Here is a 15,350-nt window from a genome sequence, read left to right on the forward strand (position 1 = left end):
CTCAAACGCGCACCCAATCATAATACAACATTCTCCAGCGTTCCAGCCCATGTACTCCTCCCTCTCACTCAGTCCACTTACCATATACACTCTAATAAACCTGCACTTACCATATTTACAGTCATATATACAGGGACCACAAAGCCATGACTGTTTAAAGTGGTACAATAGTATTGAATTTATTTTAATTTGGTCCAAGACCAGCAATTAAAGTGGTACGATAGTGCTTTATATGTGCTGTGCAGATGGGACCTTTGTCGGCTCTGCCCAGCATTTGCTCTGGCTCCGCCAGCTGTTGGCTCCCTTGCCTTCTGCCCTACCTGTCCCAACGAGCACAGTTGCTCCTTGGATTCTTTTAAGTGGAGATGTCAAGGATCAAACCTGGGGCCTTGTGCATGCAAAGCATGTGCTGCACTACCAAAGACCTATGGCCTTTTCCTCACAGCACACAACTTTCCTTACCTTACGCACCCATCCATTTCCAATCTAAGTTTTTCTTCATATTCTGTCAACTCTTCCTGAAGTTCCCTACGAGACGAGAGAAAGGGACTCAGAGAAGTATCCTTTGCCACCTCGTGACAACTTTTAGACGGAGCTTTCACCTCCTCTCAAGGCCACCAGACTTTTCCACGAAGGCCGCTAACCCGTTTGAGGAAAGGATGAGCGAGCTGGATATGTTCTGTCTACGGGAAAGGAGAATTGAAGCAGGAGATGGCAACAGATATCAAGTCTTTTGAAGGACACAAGGATGAAGAAGAAAACAAACATAATTTTCCCCCCATTTCTTTTTAGATAAGGAGGCTCATAAGTTCTGCTTGGCAGTCTTGAACTGAAGCCAGGGATTGGCAACTTGATCCCCGCACTCAGCAAAATACGCACCAGTGCTTGCTTTCCTTGTCCCTCCTCATCTCTTTTTCCTTTTGTATCACATCTGTTTGATTGTGAGCCTGTGGGTAAGGCCTGCCTGTCTTGCCTTTTAATATCGGTACAGTGCTTGGAAATTTTTTGGAGATTTATAAAATGATGATGATAAATTATAATTTCATTACATCCACCATTTTTAATGCTTGCTTTTATTGCTATGTTTAATGAATATTTTATAGTATCTTATGTAAATCACTTAGAGATGTTTTTAAAAAATTAAGCAATATATCTATTTCTATATTTCTACATATCTTGCTAAACAAACAAATAAATAAAATAACAATAATAATTGCTGAACAAAAAGACAAAAGAGGGATGCTAAGGAGGTCGCAACAGCTACAACAATAGGTTCTTACCACCTAACACAGAAAGCAGCTTTTCCCTCTTTTATCACTTGTTTCCTTTAAAAGACTTTATATCCAAATTGCTCCCTTAGCCTTTCCTCAGTTTGAATGATGACTGCAAGCTTATCTTGTTGCAGAAAGGCCAGCCCATCTAGTTGGTGGATGCAACAATGACACCAGGCCCCAGAGCAGCTGTAGCACCATGGATGAAAAGCCTGCAACACCCCTGGAGGATAGACAGGCATGCCTGGTGGAACCAGAAGAGAGAGGGCAGTGGTGGAGAGAAAGGCAGCTGAACCCTGGGTCCTGAGAATAAGATGGTGAGAGAAAAGGAGAGGGGCAGAGAGGAGGAACGGGGCTGGATGGAAGGAACTGGAGACTTCAAAAGGTGACATGTACCCAGCAGACAGTGGAGGCTGGTTCATTAGGGAAAGTGGGGCACTGCCCCACCAACCTCAGACAGCCCTCAGCTCCCACCTGACTGCCTTCATACTTACATCTACTCCAGGGGGTGGCCCTGGCTGTCAGCCTTCCTCCTCCTCAGTGCCAGTGTGGCCACTGTAGAACTCAGCCGGATTAGCTCTGCCAGAGTCTTTGGCTCTGGCTGTGCCTAGTGTAGGCCTCTCTGCCTTCTGTCATACCAGCCTGAATGGGCACCAGCCTCCAATGCCAGCACAACCACCCAATTTTTTGTACCTATTATTGTTGCTATAAGAACATAAGAACATAAGAAGAGCCTGCTGGATCAGGCCAGTGGCCCATCTAGTCCAGCATCCTGTTCTCACAGTGGCCAACCAGGTGCCTGGGGGAAGCCCGCAAGCAGGACCCGAGTGCAAGAACACTCTCCCCTCCTGAGGCTTCCGGCAACTGGTTTTCAGAAGCATGCTGCCTCTGACTAAGGTGGCACAGCACAGCCATCACGGCTAGTAGCCATTGATAGCCCTGTCCTCCATGAATTTGTCTAATCTTCTTTTAAAGCCATCCAAGCTGGTGGCCATTACTGCATCTTGTGGGAGCAAATTCCATAGTTTAACTATACGCTGAGTAAAGAAGTACTTCCTTTTGTCTGTCCTGAATCTTCCAACATTCAGCTTCTTTGAATGTCCACGAGTTCTAGTATTATGAGAGAGGGAGAAGAACTTTTCTCTATCCACATTCTCAATGCCATGCATAATTTTATACACTTCTATCATGTCTCCTCTGACCCGCCTTTTCTCTAAACTAAAAAGCCCCAAATGCTGCAACCTTTCCTCGAAAGTTAGTCACTCCATCCCCTTGATCATTCTGGTTGCCCTCTTCTGAACCTTTTCCAACTCTATAATATCCTTTTTGAGATGAGGCGACCAGAACTGTACACAGTATTCCAAATGCAGCCGCACCATAGATTTATACAACGGCATTATGATATCGGCTGTTTTATTTTCAATACCTTTCCTAATTATCACTAGCATGGAATTTGCCTTTTTCACAGCTGCCGCACACTGGGTCAACATTTTCATCGTGCTGTCCACTACAACCCCGAGGTCTCTCTCCTGGTCGGTCACCGCCAGTTCAGACCCCATGAGCGTATATGTGAAATTCAGATTTTTTGCTCCAATATGCATAATTTTACACTTGTTTATATTGAATTGCATTTGCCATTTTTCTGCCCATTCACTCAGTTTGGAGAGGTGTGTTTGGAGCTCTTCGCAATCCCTTTTTGTTTTAACAACCCTGAACAATTTAGTGTCGTCAGCAAACTTGGCCACTTCACTGCTCACTCCTAATTCTAGGTCATTAATGAACAAGTTGAAAAGTACAGGTCCCAATACCGATCCTTGAGGGACTCCACTTTCTACAGCCCTCCGTTGGGAGAACTGTCCGTTTATTCCTACTCTCTGCTTTCTGCTTCTTAACCAATTCCTTATCCACAAGAGGACCTCTCCTCTTATTCCATGACTGCTAAGCTTCCTCAGAAGCCTTTGGTGAGGTACCTTGTCAAACGCTTTTTGAAAGTCTAAGTACACTATGTCCACTGGATCACCTCTATCTATATGCTTGTTGACACTCTCAAAGAATTCTAATAGGTTACTGAGACAGGACTTTCCCTTGCAGAAGCCATGCTGGCTCTGCTTCAGCAAGGCTTGTTCTTCTATGTGCTTAGTTAATCTAGCTTTAATAATACTTTCTACCAGTTTTCCAGGGACAGAAGTGAAGCTAACTGGCCTGTAATTTCCGGGATCCCCTCTGGATCCCTTTTTGAAGATTGGCGTTACATTTGCCACTTTCCAGTCCTCAGGCACGGAGGAGGACCCAAGGGACAAGTTACATATTTTAGTTAGCAGATCAGCAATTTCACCTTTGAGTTCTTTGAGAACTCTCGGGTGGATGCCATCCGGGCCCGGTGATTTGTCAGTTTTTATATTGTCCATGAAGCTTAGAACTTCCTCTCTCGTTACCACTATTTGTCTCAGTTCCTCAGAATCCCTTCCTGCAAATGTTAGTTCAGGTTCAGGGATCTGCCCTATATCTTCCACTGTGAAGACAGATGCAAAGAATTCATTTAGCTTCTCTGCAATCTCCTTATCGTTCTTTAGTACACCTTTGACTCCCTTATCATCCAAGGGTCCAATCATCTCCCTAGATGGTCTCCTGCTTTGAATGTATTTATAGAATTTTTTGTTGTTGGTTTTTATGTTCTTAGCAATGTGCTCCTCAAATTCTTTTTTAGCATCCCTTATTGTCTTCTTGCATTTCTTTTGCCAGAGTTTGTGTTCTTTTTTATTTTCTTTATTCGGACAAGACTTCCATTTTTTGAAGGAAGACTTTTTGCCTCTAAGAGCTTCCTTGACTTTGCTCGTTAACTATATTCATTTATATCTTGCCTTTTCCTCAAAATTGGGACTCAAGGTGGCTTAGAAATATTTTAACAAATACGGATAAAAAAATAGCTAAAACATACAAAACGTTATTGTTAAAATGTAATTAAACTTATCTATAGAATTAAAACCATTTAAACCATATCCGTTTAAAAAGTCAAAGATAAAGATAAGTAGAACAGCACACTATTAAAAGCCCTTGCAGTTGGTTCCCAAAAGCCTGTCGGAACAGAAAGTTTTTCACCTGCCAGCAAGAGGACAGCAAAGCCAGTCTAACCTCCCTACGAAGAGACTTCCAGAGCCTGGGGGCACCCACCAAGAAGGTCCTTCCCTGTGTTCCCACCAGACATACCTGTGAGGGTGGCGGGACCGAGAGAAAGGCCTCCCCTGAAGACCTTAGAGCTAGAAAAGACTCTTATGGGAAGATACTGTCCTCCTTATAGCCAACAAGACTTCTCCAACAGGGAAGAGTCATTGTTCTGACCAGCCAAAAAAGAATCACCGGTGAGGCTGTGCCTCTCGTTGACAGAAGGCTACATAGAGCACAGCTGAGACATCAGCCCAACAGTGACTTCTGCTAGGTTACAAACACAACAAGATTTGTGCTATAACTTGCATTCCTCAGTTCTTTGCGTGTAACAGGGCCTGGCCTCTGGAAGGGTGCCCAGAAGAGATGAGGCCCTCAAACTGAAAAACTTTTCCCCAATCCCTGGCCTATAAGAAGGAATGCCTCCTTTGCACCTTCCAAGCAAGGCTCTTCAGGGGTAGATAATCAGGTCCCCTTCATCTTCCCACGTGTCAGTCCAAACGGTGAGCCCTTTGATGTCACCCTTCGATTCCTAGTCAAACCCTCCATTCTTATGAACAAAGTACGTTGCTGCCTGCCTGAATCCTCTGCTTGTCTGTGTCTCTGTTTACTTCTATGAAGCTCGAACATTGGGGTGCTTGGATCTGGAGCCTCCACCCTCCAAGGAAGGCCAACCACCACTACATATTCCCTATATACAGTATCTGATGGCCTTGTACACAAATCCACCCTGTGAGGGTAAGGAATCAAATGCCTTACAATATCCTGGAATGAAAGTGATGCACAGCGCTTCCAACATTATCTCTCTTCTCCTGCAGTCGTGGACTGAAGACCCTCCTAGCCACCTCCTTCAGGTCTGCTTTGGCTTGGACTACATCAGCTGAACTGGAAACTGGTTGCTGGAGGAAAGGCCACATGTGCAAAGGGAGAGCGGAGAGTCGTGATGGATGCCGGAGAAACATGCCATCTAGTATCTCCACAGAGGTGGACTCCTGGATGGCAGTGGTGTAGCGGTTGTCTCGGGCCACTGGGTTGTCCTTGGAAGGGGGTTGGGTAGGTAGAAGAAGGAAACACAAGCCATAGGAGGTTACCACACATACTGAAAGTGCATTGTCTGCACCTGTGATAAAGAACCATAAGTGCCCCAGTAGGGAGTGAACCCCCATCCCATCTTCTCAAAATGGTCTCTTGGTCCCACTACTACCTGACAAATCAGACATAATTAAATTGTGGAACACCCAGCCAGTAGATGTGGAGACAGCCACTGGCTCATATGGCTTTGGAAGGAGATTAGTTACCAAGAACTATCAGGTATGGTGGACTGTTCGGAAGCTGTAGCTTGTGCAAAACGCAGCGGCCAGATTGGTAACAGGGACCAGACAGTTCGAACACATAAAACCGATTCTGGCCCGCTTGCACTGGCTGCCTGTATGCTTCCGAACTCAAGTCAAGGTGCTGGTTTTAACCTATAAAGCAGCCTTTCCCAACCAGTGTGCCTCCAGATGTTGTTGGACTACAACTCCCATCAGCCTCAGCCAGCATTGCCAATGGTCAGGAAAGATGGGAATTGTGGTCCAACAACATCTGGAGGCACAATGGTTCGAAAAGGCTGCTATAAAGCCTTACACGACTTGGGACCACAATACCTGATGGAACGCCTCTCCTGACATGAACCCACCCGTTCACTACGCTCAACATCTAAGGCCCTCCTCCGGGTGCCTCCTCCGAGGGAAGCTGGGAGACTGGCAACAAGGGAGAGGGCCTTCTCAGTGGTGGCTCCCAAATTATGGAATGATATGTCTGACAAGGTGCACCTGGTGCCAACACTGTTATCTTTCCGGCGCCAGGTCATGACTCTCCTCTTTTCTCAGGCATTTTAGCATGTGTTTTTAAATTGTTTTTAATTTTTTTAAAAAATGTGTTTTTAAATTTTTTTTGTGTTTTAAAAATTTGTATATTTGTTTTTATACTGGTGAAAACAGCAAGCAAAAGTGCATTATATTACAGGAAAATGCTAGCAGAAATGTCTGTGTTAGGTACAAGTGCATACAAATATATATATATTAGGAGAAATCAACATCAAAACATTGAAACATTTCAGGAGGACTTTAAAAGAAAATTGCAAATTGACGTGGAAATGGGGAGAAATAAACCTAAGGTTGGAAAAATGAAAAATGTAGAGAAACCAAAATTGACACATTTGCCCATCCCTACTTGCCACTATATCTCAAACTCCATTCAAATGACAAAATCTGCCCATTATTCTAACCCAGTCTTCCCTTACCTGGTGCCCTCCAGATATTTTGGACTACAAGTCCCATCATCCCTCAGCTGGCTGGCTAAGGGATGATGAGCATTGTAGCCTGAAACATCTGGAGGGCACGAAGGCTTGTCTAACCTTTTGCTGTACGCCTTCTTGGTCAATATTTGACTGTAGCCCCATGCCTTGCCTTGAGGGTGAGATGCTTCAGCCTGCGGAGACCTCTGAGCATGTGCAAAGCCTCTGGCAGCCTGCGAATGCAATTGCCGGAGGCATCCAGGATGCTGAGAGACAGCAAAGCAGCAAGAGGCCGCAAGCTGGCAATGCAGTTCTTCTGCACGTAGAGCTCACAGAGCCGGGGGAGATTCTGCACTCCTTCCAGAGACTCCAACTTTAAAAGATGAGCACATGCAAAGAAAGGAAAGATGAACAGACATGATGTGTGGACAACAGTAGTGCAGTGGCAAATTCAGAAGTGCAGGGTCCCTTCACGATAGTCACAGCCACAATCCTTTTCTTTTCTTTTCTTGGCTGCTGTGTTGAGAATGAGATCCTTGTTAATGCCTTCTCCCACAATGGAACCAATAAGCATGAAAGGGGAGAGTGTAAGCTACTGAGAAGAGTCTTCTCAGTTGTTATCTCACCTCCTTTCACTCTGACCCCAGTCAGCAGGAAAGGACAAGGAAGCATGTTAGGAGACTCTTCTCAGTGGTTAGCACACTCTCCTTTCATGCTGATTGGTTTGTAGGATGCTGGAGACAGGGACCCTGTTACCAAAAAAGTAAGAGGTCTAAGACCCTGGATGACTACACCCCTGGAAGTGTTTTTTCATGCAATTTTCATGCCTTACTAGGTCAGGCTAATGGCCTGCCTCATTCAGCATCCTATTGTTATTTATTACATTCATTTGTCACTCACTGCACTGCAAAAATGTCTCAAAGCGACTTACAATTATAAAAGCATACCTAGTACAACATTTTAAATACATTAAAAAAAACAACAGAAACATTAATTAACTAAATGTGTTCCTCTTGCAGTAATGTAAAAAGGATGAATCCTACCCCACCCTACAAAAGATGAACACCAAATACAGGCTTGGGTGTAATCATAAACTCAATCAACTAAAAAAAGGAGGGGGCAGATTGACTGCTAAAATAGTTAGGGATGTTGCAGACGATCAGACAGGGGCACTCACAAGAGCAAATGCCCCAGTTCAGTTCCTTGACAGTTGGGTCAGGATGAGGTTCAATCCCTGGGATCTTTAGGGAGGGGGTCAAAAAGCCCTCTCCTGGAGCGCTGCTGCGAGTCAGTGCAGACCAAGGATGGGGAATTTTTTTTCATCCAGAGGGCCACATCCCCTCATGGGCAGACCTCCAGGGGCCACGTGCCAGTGGTGGGCAGGGGCAAGGACAAAAGCAGGCAGAGTAATGGATGTGATTCTTAACTTTCTACTAGAGACTACAGAGGTTTCCATACACACATACACCACCCATTTAGCTCTCCACCCCATTCAGCAAGTTGCATGACTACAGTTCATCGGCACATTCCAATCAAGCAAAAATATTCGAGGAGGCAATGAGTCAGGGAGGGCCAGCGAGGGGTATGGTCTGTGGAGAGAGGGGGTGTGGCCTAGAAACAGTCCTAATGGCCAGAGATCCTGGAAGGCTACCTTTGGCCCCCGGGCCTGAGGTTCCCGACCCCTAGTGTAGACAACACTGGCCTAGCTGGATCAATGGATAAGGCAGTTTCCACTGTTCCCAGTACAGCAAGTATCCCCCCACTATTGCGGCCCACTTCAGGACTCACAAACCAGAAAGGAGCCAGCAGTACAGGCCAATCGCACCATTTCCCCACAGCGGTTGATTGGACTTGCAGGGCTCAAAGGCCGTTTTAAAAATGTAATAGTGAGAGACTCTTCTGGGTCCCATCATACCTACCTGATGTTGCCCAGTGAGCTTCCATTTTGCCATCAAGTATCCTGACTGTTATCTCTCTGAGGAGAGGTGGCTAAACACCTGAAAGGCTTTTTGAGAGGGTTGGTTCTAACCCAGGACCTTGACCATTGACCAGGACTACTGTGTAAATGGGGATGCTTGTTTAGGGCCCCAGAGCAAGGAGTGTCTGCTTGTCTCTTGACTCTAGGGATCCCAGAAGAGCCAGGCTGTTGCTGGGTCAGGCCAAAGGGGACCCACCTTGTTTTCATAGTGGCCAAGCAGATGACCCAGCCAGAAGCTCACAAGTGGGGCAGCCCTTCCTCCCACAGGAGCCAGGGCAGAAGCGATAAAACAATTAAACCATTGGAAAACATGATCATTTGGAGATATAAAGAGTGAGACAATCTTTGAGATTCCAAAGAACAGCCATGGATTCTGCAGCAGTGAAGACATCTCTGTCAGAGTCTGGGGATTCCACTGATATTGTGAGAGAGTCCATTTGAAGCTTGTTTGCTGAATTACCTTTGGAATCTCACCTTCCCTGAAACAAATCAAAGGTGATCCTGCATTGCGTGGCATCGGAAACCTGTGATATCATCATCGCACATGCCAATGAACAATTTGTATTCACCAGTCATCTTTCAAGTTCATCACTGATACAGGGGACTTTGATTCCAACACACAGCCAAAGATTTCCACAGCAGGCATTTATTGCTGGAGAAAGATTGGTCGAAGACAGAGCTCTTCATCCTACACCAGACGACAGAACTGTACAAATGTAGGGATGTTTCCATGCTCCTATACCTTCTTTTGGAGCACAATCTGGAGCCAGCATTGGAGCAAACGTTACTCAGAATCCTCATGACTACATCTATGACAACAGCAGAAGCTGAAGAGGATGAAGCTCTGAAGAGGATGAAGACGATGAAGCTCTGAAGAGGATGAAGAGAATGAAGCTCTGAAGAGGATGAAGAGGATGAAGCTCTGAAGAGGATGAAGAGAATGAAGCTCTGAAGAGGATGAAGAGAATGAAGCTCTGAAGAGGATGAAGAGAATGAAGCTCTGAAAAGGATGAAGCTCTGAAGAGGATGAAGCTCTGAAGAGGATGAAGACATTCTCGAGGAATGCTGTTTCAGATGACAGCCTTGGTAATGCTGTCAGTTGAGAAATGATTGAGCAAACTTTGAATACAATATGACATTATGAGAAATCTTCTGAAGAACTGGAGGATAGGGGTGGCTGTAAGGGGTGGTGGAGGCCACAAACCAATAAATAAATAGCCAAGTGCAACAGCATGGAAACCTTCTGAACCAATGCTCCAAATAGTGGAAAACTTGGAGGAAAGGGGTGGCTGTAAGGGGAGGTGGAGGCCACACACACTTTCTCCCAGCAGAGAAGCAGCTGTGACAGCAGGGACCCCTTCTGAACCAAGGCAAGACTCTCTAAGTAACCTCGAAAAGAAATGCTAAACAACTGCCTGTTGGGCAGAAGTCGTGGGTGTGCTCTCGGTGCAATGAGCTCCTGGCTCTCCGGGAACGACTTCATTTCCTTGAGGCCAAGGTGGCGGACCTGGAAAAGCTGAGAGAGGCAGAGAGGTGTGGAGGAGGCCTTCAGGGACGTTATAGCAGTGTCCCACTCCAGCGATGATAGCTCTCCTGCTATCATGGAGAACGATGGTCTCGGGGAAGGAGAGCATCCAGCTGAGGAAGAGGGAAACGATCCGTTAGAAGGGACCCATTCCTTGGGGGATGAGCAGCTATCCTCTCGTGCCGAGGATATATCTCCAGGGGCTGGAGGGATCCTTGTAGTGGGTGATTCGATCATTAGGAACATAGACAGTGGGGTGTGTGATGGGCGTGTAGACCGCAAGGTGTTTTGCCTGCCTGGTGCGAAGGTTGCGGATATCGCCCGTCGTTTAGATAGTTTGGTAGACAGTGCTGGGGAGGAGTCAGTGGTCGTGGGGCACGTTGGCACCAACGACATGGGGAAATGCAGCCGTGAGGTCCTGGAAGCAAAATTTAGGTTGCTAGGTAGGATGCTGAAAGCCAGGACCTCCAAGGTGGCTTTCTCTGAAATGCTACCGGTTCCACGCGCAGGACCAGCCAGACAGGCACAGCTTTGCAGTCTCAATGCGTGGATGAGACAATGGTGTCGGGTGGAAGGGTTTGGATTTGTTAGGCACTGGGGAACATTTTGGGACAAGCCGGGCCTGTACAAAAGGGACGGGCTCCACTTGAACCAGAATGGAACCAGACTGCTGGCACTTAAAAGTAAAAAGGTGGCAGAGCAGCTTTTAAACTGACTGAGGGGGGAAACCCGACAGGAGCTGAGGAAGGTCCGGTTCGGAATAAACCTCCCCCCTGGGATAAAAACCAAAGAAATGATGAAATTTTAAAAGGGGTAGGCCTAGAAGTTGGCATTGTGAGAGCAGGGGCACAGGATATAAATTCAGAAGAGCAAAATTACCACAGGCCAAACGCCAAGTGCCAAAGACACTTGAAGAGAGACACTGCTTACAAGTGCCTGTACGCTAATGCTAGGAGCCTGCGAACCAAGATGGGAGAACTGGAGTGCTTGGTCTTAGAGGAAAGCATTGATATAGTGAGCATAACGGAGACCTGGTGGAATGGAGAAAACCAGTGGGATACGGTTATCCCTGGATATAAACCATATCGGAAGGACAGGGAAGGACGTATTGGTGGCGGAGTCGCTCTATACGTGAAAGAAGGCATTGAATCCAGCAAGCTCGAAACCCCAAAAGAGGCGGACTCCTCCACAGAATCGTTGTGGGTGGTGATATCATGCCCCAGGAGGGATTTAATTCTGGGAACGATCTATCGTCCCCCTGATCAAAATGCTCAAGTAGACCTTGAGATGAGATATGAAATTGAGGAAGCATCCAAACTAGGAAATGTGGTAGTAATGGGTGACTTCAACTACCCAGATATAGACTGGCCGCATATGTGTTCCAGTCATGACAAAGAAGCAAAATTTCTAGATATTCTAAATGACTACTCCCTAGACCAGTTGGTCATGGAACCGACCAGAGGGACGGCAACCTTGGACTTAATCCTCAGTGGGGACCGGGACCTGGTGCAAGATGTAAGTGTTGTTGAACCAATTGGGAGCAGTGACCATAGTGCTATCAAATTAAACATACATGTAAATGGCCAATTGCCAAGAAAATCCAACACGGTCACATTTGACTTCAAAAGAGGAAACTTCACAAAAGTGAGGGGATTGGTAAAATAAAGCTGAAAAACAAAGTCCAGAAGGTCACATCACTCGAAAATGCTTGGAAGTTGTTTAAAAACACTATATTAGAAGCTCAACTGCAGTGCATACAGCAGATCAGAAAAGGTACCGCCAGGGCCAAGAAGATGCCAGCATGGTTAACGAGCAAAGTCAAGGAAGCTCTTAGAGGCAAAAAGTCTTCCTTCAGAAAATGGAAGTCTTGTCCGAATGAAGAAAATAAAAAAGAACACAAACTCTGGCAAAAGAAATGCAAGAAGACAATAAGGGATGCTAAAAAAGAATTTGAGGAGCACATTGCTAAGAACATAAAAACCAACAACAAAAAATTCTATAAATACATTCAAAGCAGGAGACCATCTAGGGAGGCGATTGGACCCTTGGATGATAAGGGAGTCAAAGGTGTACTAAAGAACGATAAGGAGATTGCAGAGAAGCTAAATGAATTCTTTGCATCTGTCTTCACAGTGGAAGATATAGGGCAGATCCCTGAACCTGAACTAACATTTGCAGGAAGGGATTCTGAGGAACTGAGACAAATAGTGGTAACGAGAGAGGAAGTTCTAGGCTTAATGGACAATATAAAAACTGACAAATCACTGGGCCTGGATGGCATCCACCCGAGAGTTCTCAAAGAACTCAAATGTGAAATTGCTGATCTGCTAACTAAAATATGTAACTTGTCCCTCGGGTCCTCCTCCGTGCCTGAGGACTGGAAAGTGGCAAATGTAATGCCAATATTCAAAAAGGGATCCAGAGGGGATCCCGGAAATTACAGGCCAGTTAGCTTAACTTCTGTCCCTGGAAAACTGGTAGAAAGTATGATTAAAGCTAGATTAACTAAGCACATAGAAGAACAAGCCTTGCTGAAGTAGAGCCAGCATGGCTTCTGCAAGGGAAAGTCCTGTCTCAGTAACCTACTAGAATTCTTTGAGAGTGTCAATAAGCATATAGATAGAGGTGATCCAGTGGACATAGTGTACTTAGACTTTCAAAAAGCGTTTGACAAGGTACCTCACCAAAGACTTCTGAGGAAGCTTAGCAGTCATGGAATAAGAGGAGAGGTCCTCTTGTGGATAAGGAATTGGTTAAGAAGCAGAAAGCAGAGAGTAGGAATAAACGGACAGTTCTCCCAACGGAGGGCTGTAGAAAGTGGAGTCGCTCAAGGATCGGTATTGGGACCTGTACTTTTCAACTTGTTCATTAATGACCTAGAATTAGGAGTGAGCAGTGAAGTGGCCAAGTTTGCTGACGACACTAAATTGTTCAGGGTTGTTAAAACAAAAAGGGATTGCGAAGAGCTCCAAAAAGACCTCTCCAAACTGAGTGAATGGGCAGAAAAATGGCAAATGCAATTCAATATAAACAAGTGTAAAATTATGCATATTGGAGCAAAAAATCTGAATTTTACATATACGCTCATGGGGTCTGAACTGGTGGTGACCGACCAGGAGAGAGACCTCGGGGTTGTAGTGGACAGCACGATGAAAATGTTGACCCAGTGTGCGGTTGCTGTGAAAAAGGCAAATTCCATGCTAGCGATAATTAGGAAAGGTATTGAAAATAAAACAGCCGATATCATCATGCCGTTGTATAAATCTATGGTGCGGTCGCATTTGGAATACTGTGTACAGTTCTGGTCGCCTCATCTCAAAAAGGATATTATAGAGTTGGAAAAGGTTCAGAAGAGGGCAACCAGAATGATCAAGGGGATGGAGCGACTCCCTTACGAGGAAAGGTTGCAGCATTGGGGGCTTTTTAGTTTAGAGAAAAGGCGGGTCAGAGGAGACATGATAGAAGTGTATAAAATTATGCATGGCATTGAGAAAGTGGATAGAGAAAAGTTCTTCTCCCTCTCTCGTAATACTAGAACTCATGGACATTCAAAGAAGCTGAATGTTGGAAGATTCAGGACAGACAAAAGGAAGTACTTCTTTACTCAGCGCATAGTTAAACCATGGAATTTGCTCCCACAAGATGCAGTAATGGCCACCAGCTTGGACGGCTTTAAAAGAAGATTAGACAAATTCATGGAGGACAGGGCTATCAATGGCTACTAGCCGTGATGGTTGTGCTCTGCCACCCTAGTCAGAGGCAGCATGCTTCTGAAAACCAGTTGCCGGAAGCCTCAGGAGGGGAGAGTGTTCTTGCTCTCGGGTCCTGCTTGCGGGCTTCCCCCAGGCACCTGGTTGGCCACTGTGAGAACAGGATGCTGGACTAGATGGGCCACTGGCCTGATCCAGCAGGCTCTTCTTATGTTCTTGTGAGAGGTGTGGTAGCATTTCACTCTCGCTGAAAGTTCCAAGTTGTTTTCAAGGGCAGCCCCTCACAGAGCACATTACAGTAGTCAAGCCTGGGGGGTTACAAAAGCATGGATGAGCAAACCTCCAGAAGATGATGATGATGAAGAAAGACTCTCACAGCACCTTAAAGACTAACTGTTGTGGCCAAAGCTTTCATAGATTAGAGGCCACTGGACAGATGCGGCAAGCGTTATTCTTAGTTGACAGATATGCACATGGGAAAAGAAGGGTGTCCACCTCTAGCTGCACAGAAGTATGTTTACTGAGCTCAATGTGATTCAAATATATAAATCCTTTGCAGGAGCGCCCTTAGGCACAAACTACTTCATTTTGTCCAACAAAAAAGACCTAAGAAAGCATATGCCAGAATATATTTGTTAGCTTTTAAGAGGCCACCTAAAAACATTTTTTCCTTTTCTTTTTTTTAACTGCTACAGACTAACACATGTACCCTTCTGGAATTTGTCTAGAAAACGAGAGATCTAAGCTGCAATCCAATACATGTCTACTGAGAAGGAAGCTCCATGAGGTTCAATGGCACTTACTCCCAGGTAAATGTGTATTGAATTGCAGCCTTAGACCTGGGCAGGATCCTAGAGCACCTCTTTGCACGCTACAGCTATTCCAACTTGCTGCAAAGATTATACGCTTAAGAGAGGGTGAAATCTTGGTTGATCTAAAAGATAAGACACGTTCTCACAGTGCGCAAAGAAGATCAAAGCCAAAGGAAACAGAACGGCTTGCAAAGGTTTGGGACTCATTTAACATCATTAAAATAACAGCAGAATTCAGCAGTATGGAATCAATCAGCTCGGAGAGATCTGTTGTTCATTACCCACCAGGTAATTCTTCTTGGAATCTGGACTACTGGAACCTGTTACGAAAAGCTCTGATTCCCACCCATCTCTTCCTCTCCTTTTTTTATTACCTACAACAACGATGCTCCCCATTTCCTCTGTGTCATTTTATCTGATGTTATTTGTGCCTGCATGTGTTGCATTTATGTCAAGACTAGAGTTGCCACTTTGGCACCCACGGGCACCAGCGTGGAAGCCAGGGCCTCCTACGGTCCCTGCAAAAGTCTTAGCGTGTATCATCTCAAAACTCCACGGTGCACAAGAGCTCTTCCCGTTCGGTTCCTGCTTGCACTGACTTGGCCTCTCCTCCA

At 45.5% G+C, this 15,350-nt stretch overlaps 1 protein-coding gene across 7 annotated transcripts in view; it reads right to left on the reverse strand.

The window, feature by feature from the left end:
- The window catches only part of LOC133390130 (protein phosphatase 1 regulatory subunit 7-like), a 48,551-nt gene that overhangs the window by 12,983 nt on the left and 20,218 nt on the right, over positions 1 to 15,350 (reverse strand). For 4 of the 7 annotated variants that reach the window (XM_061638078.1, XM_061638074.1, XM_061638073.1 and 1 more), the window contains 3 exons: positions 6,884 to 7,084; positions 5,193 to 5,470; positions 463 to 528 (listed from right to left, as the gene is read on the reverse strand). In XM_061638078.1, the coding sequence (XP_061494062.1) occupies positions 463 to 528; positions 5,193 to 5,470; positions 6,884 to 7,084 (545 nt within the window). Of the gene's footprint in view, positions 1 to 462; positions 529 to 4,478; positions 5,471 to 6,883; positions 7,085 to 15,350 lie in introns of those variants that run through there. The other 3 variants (XR_009764307.1, XM_061638075.1, XM_061638076.1) reach the window with 3 other exon arrangements.

This window comes from Rhineura floridana, chromosome 8 (genome assembly GCF_030035675.1).
Source record: "Rhineura floridana isolate rRhiFlo1 chromosome 8, rRhiFlo1.hap2, whole genome shotgun sequence".
Classification (NCBI taxonomy): Eukaryota; Metazoa; Chordata; class Lepidosauria; order Squamata; family Rhineuridae; genus Rhineura; species Rhineura floridana.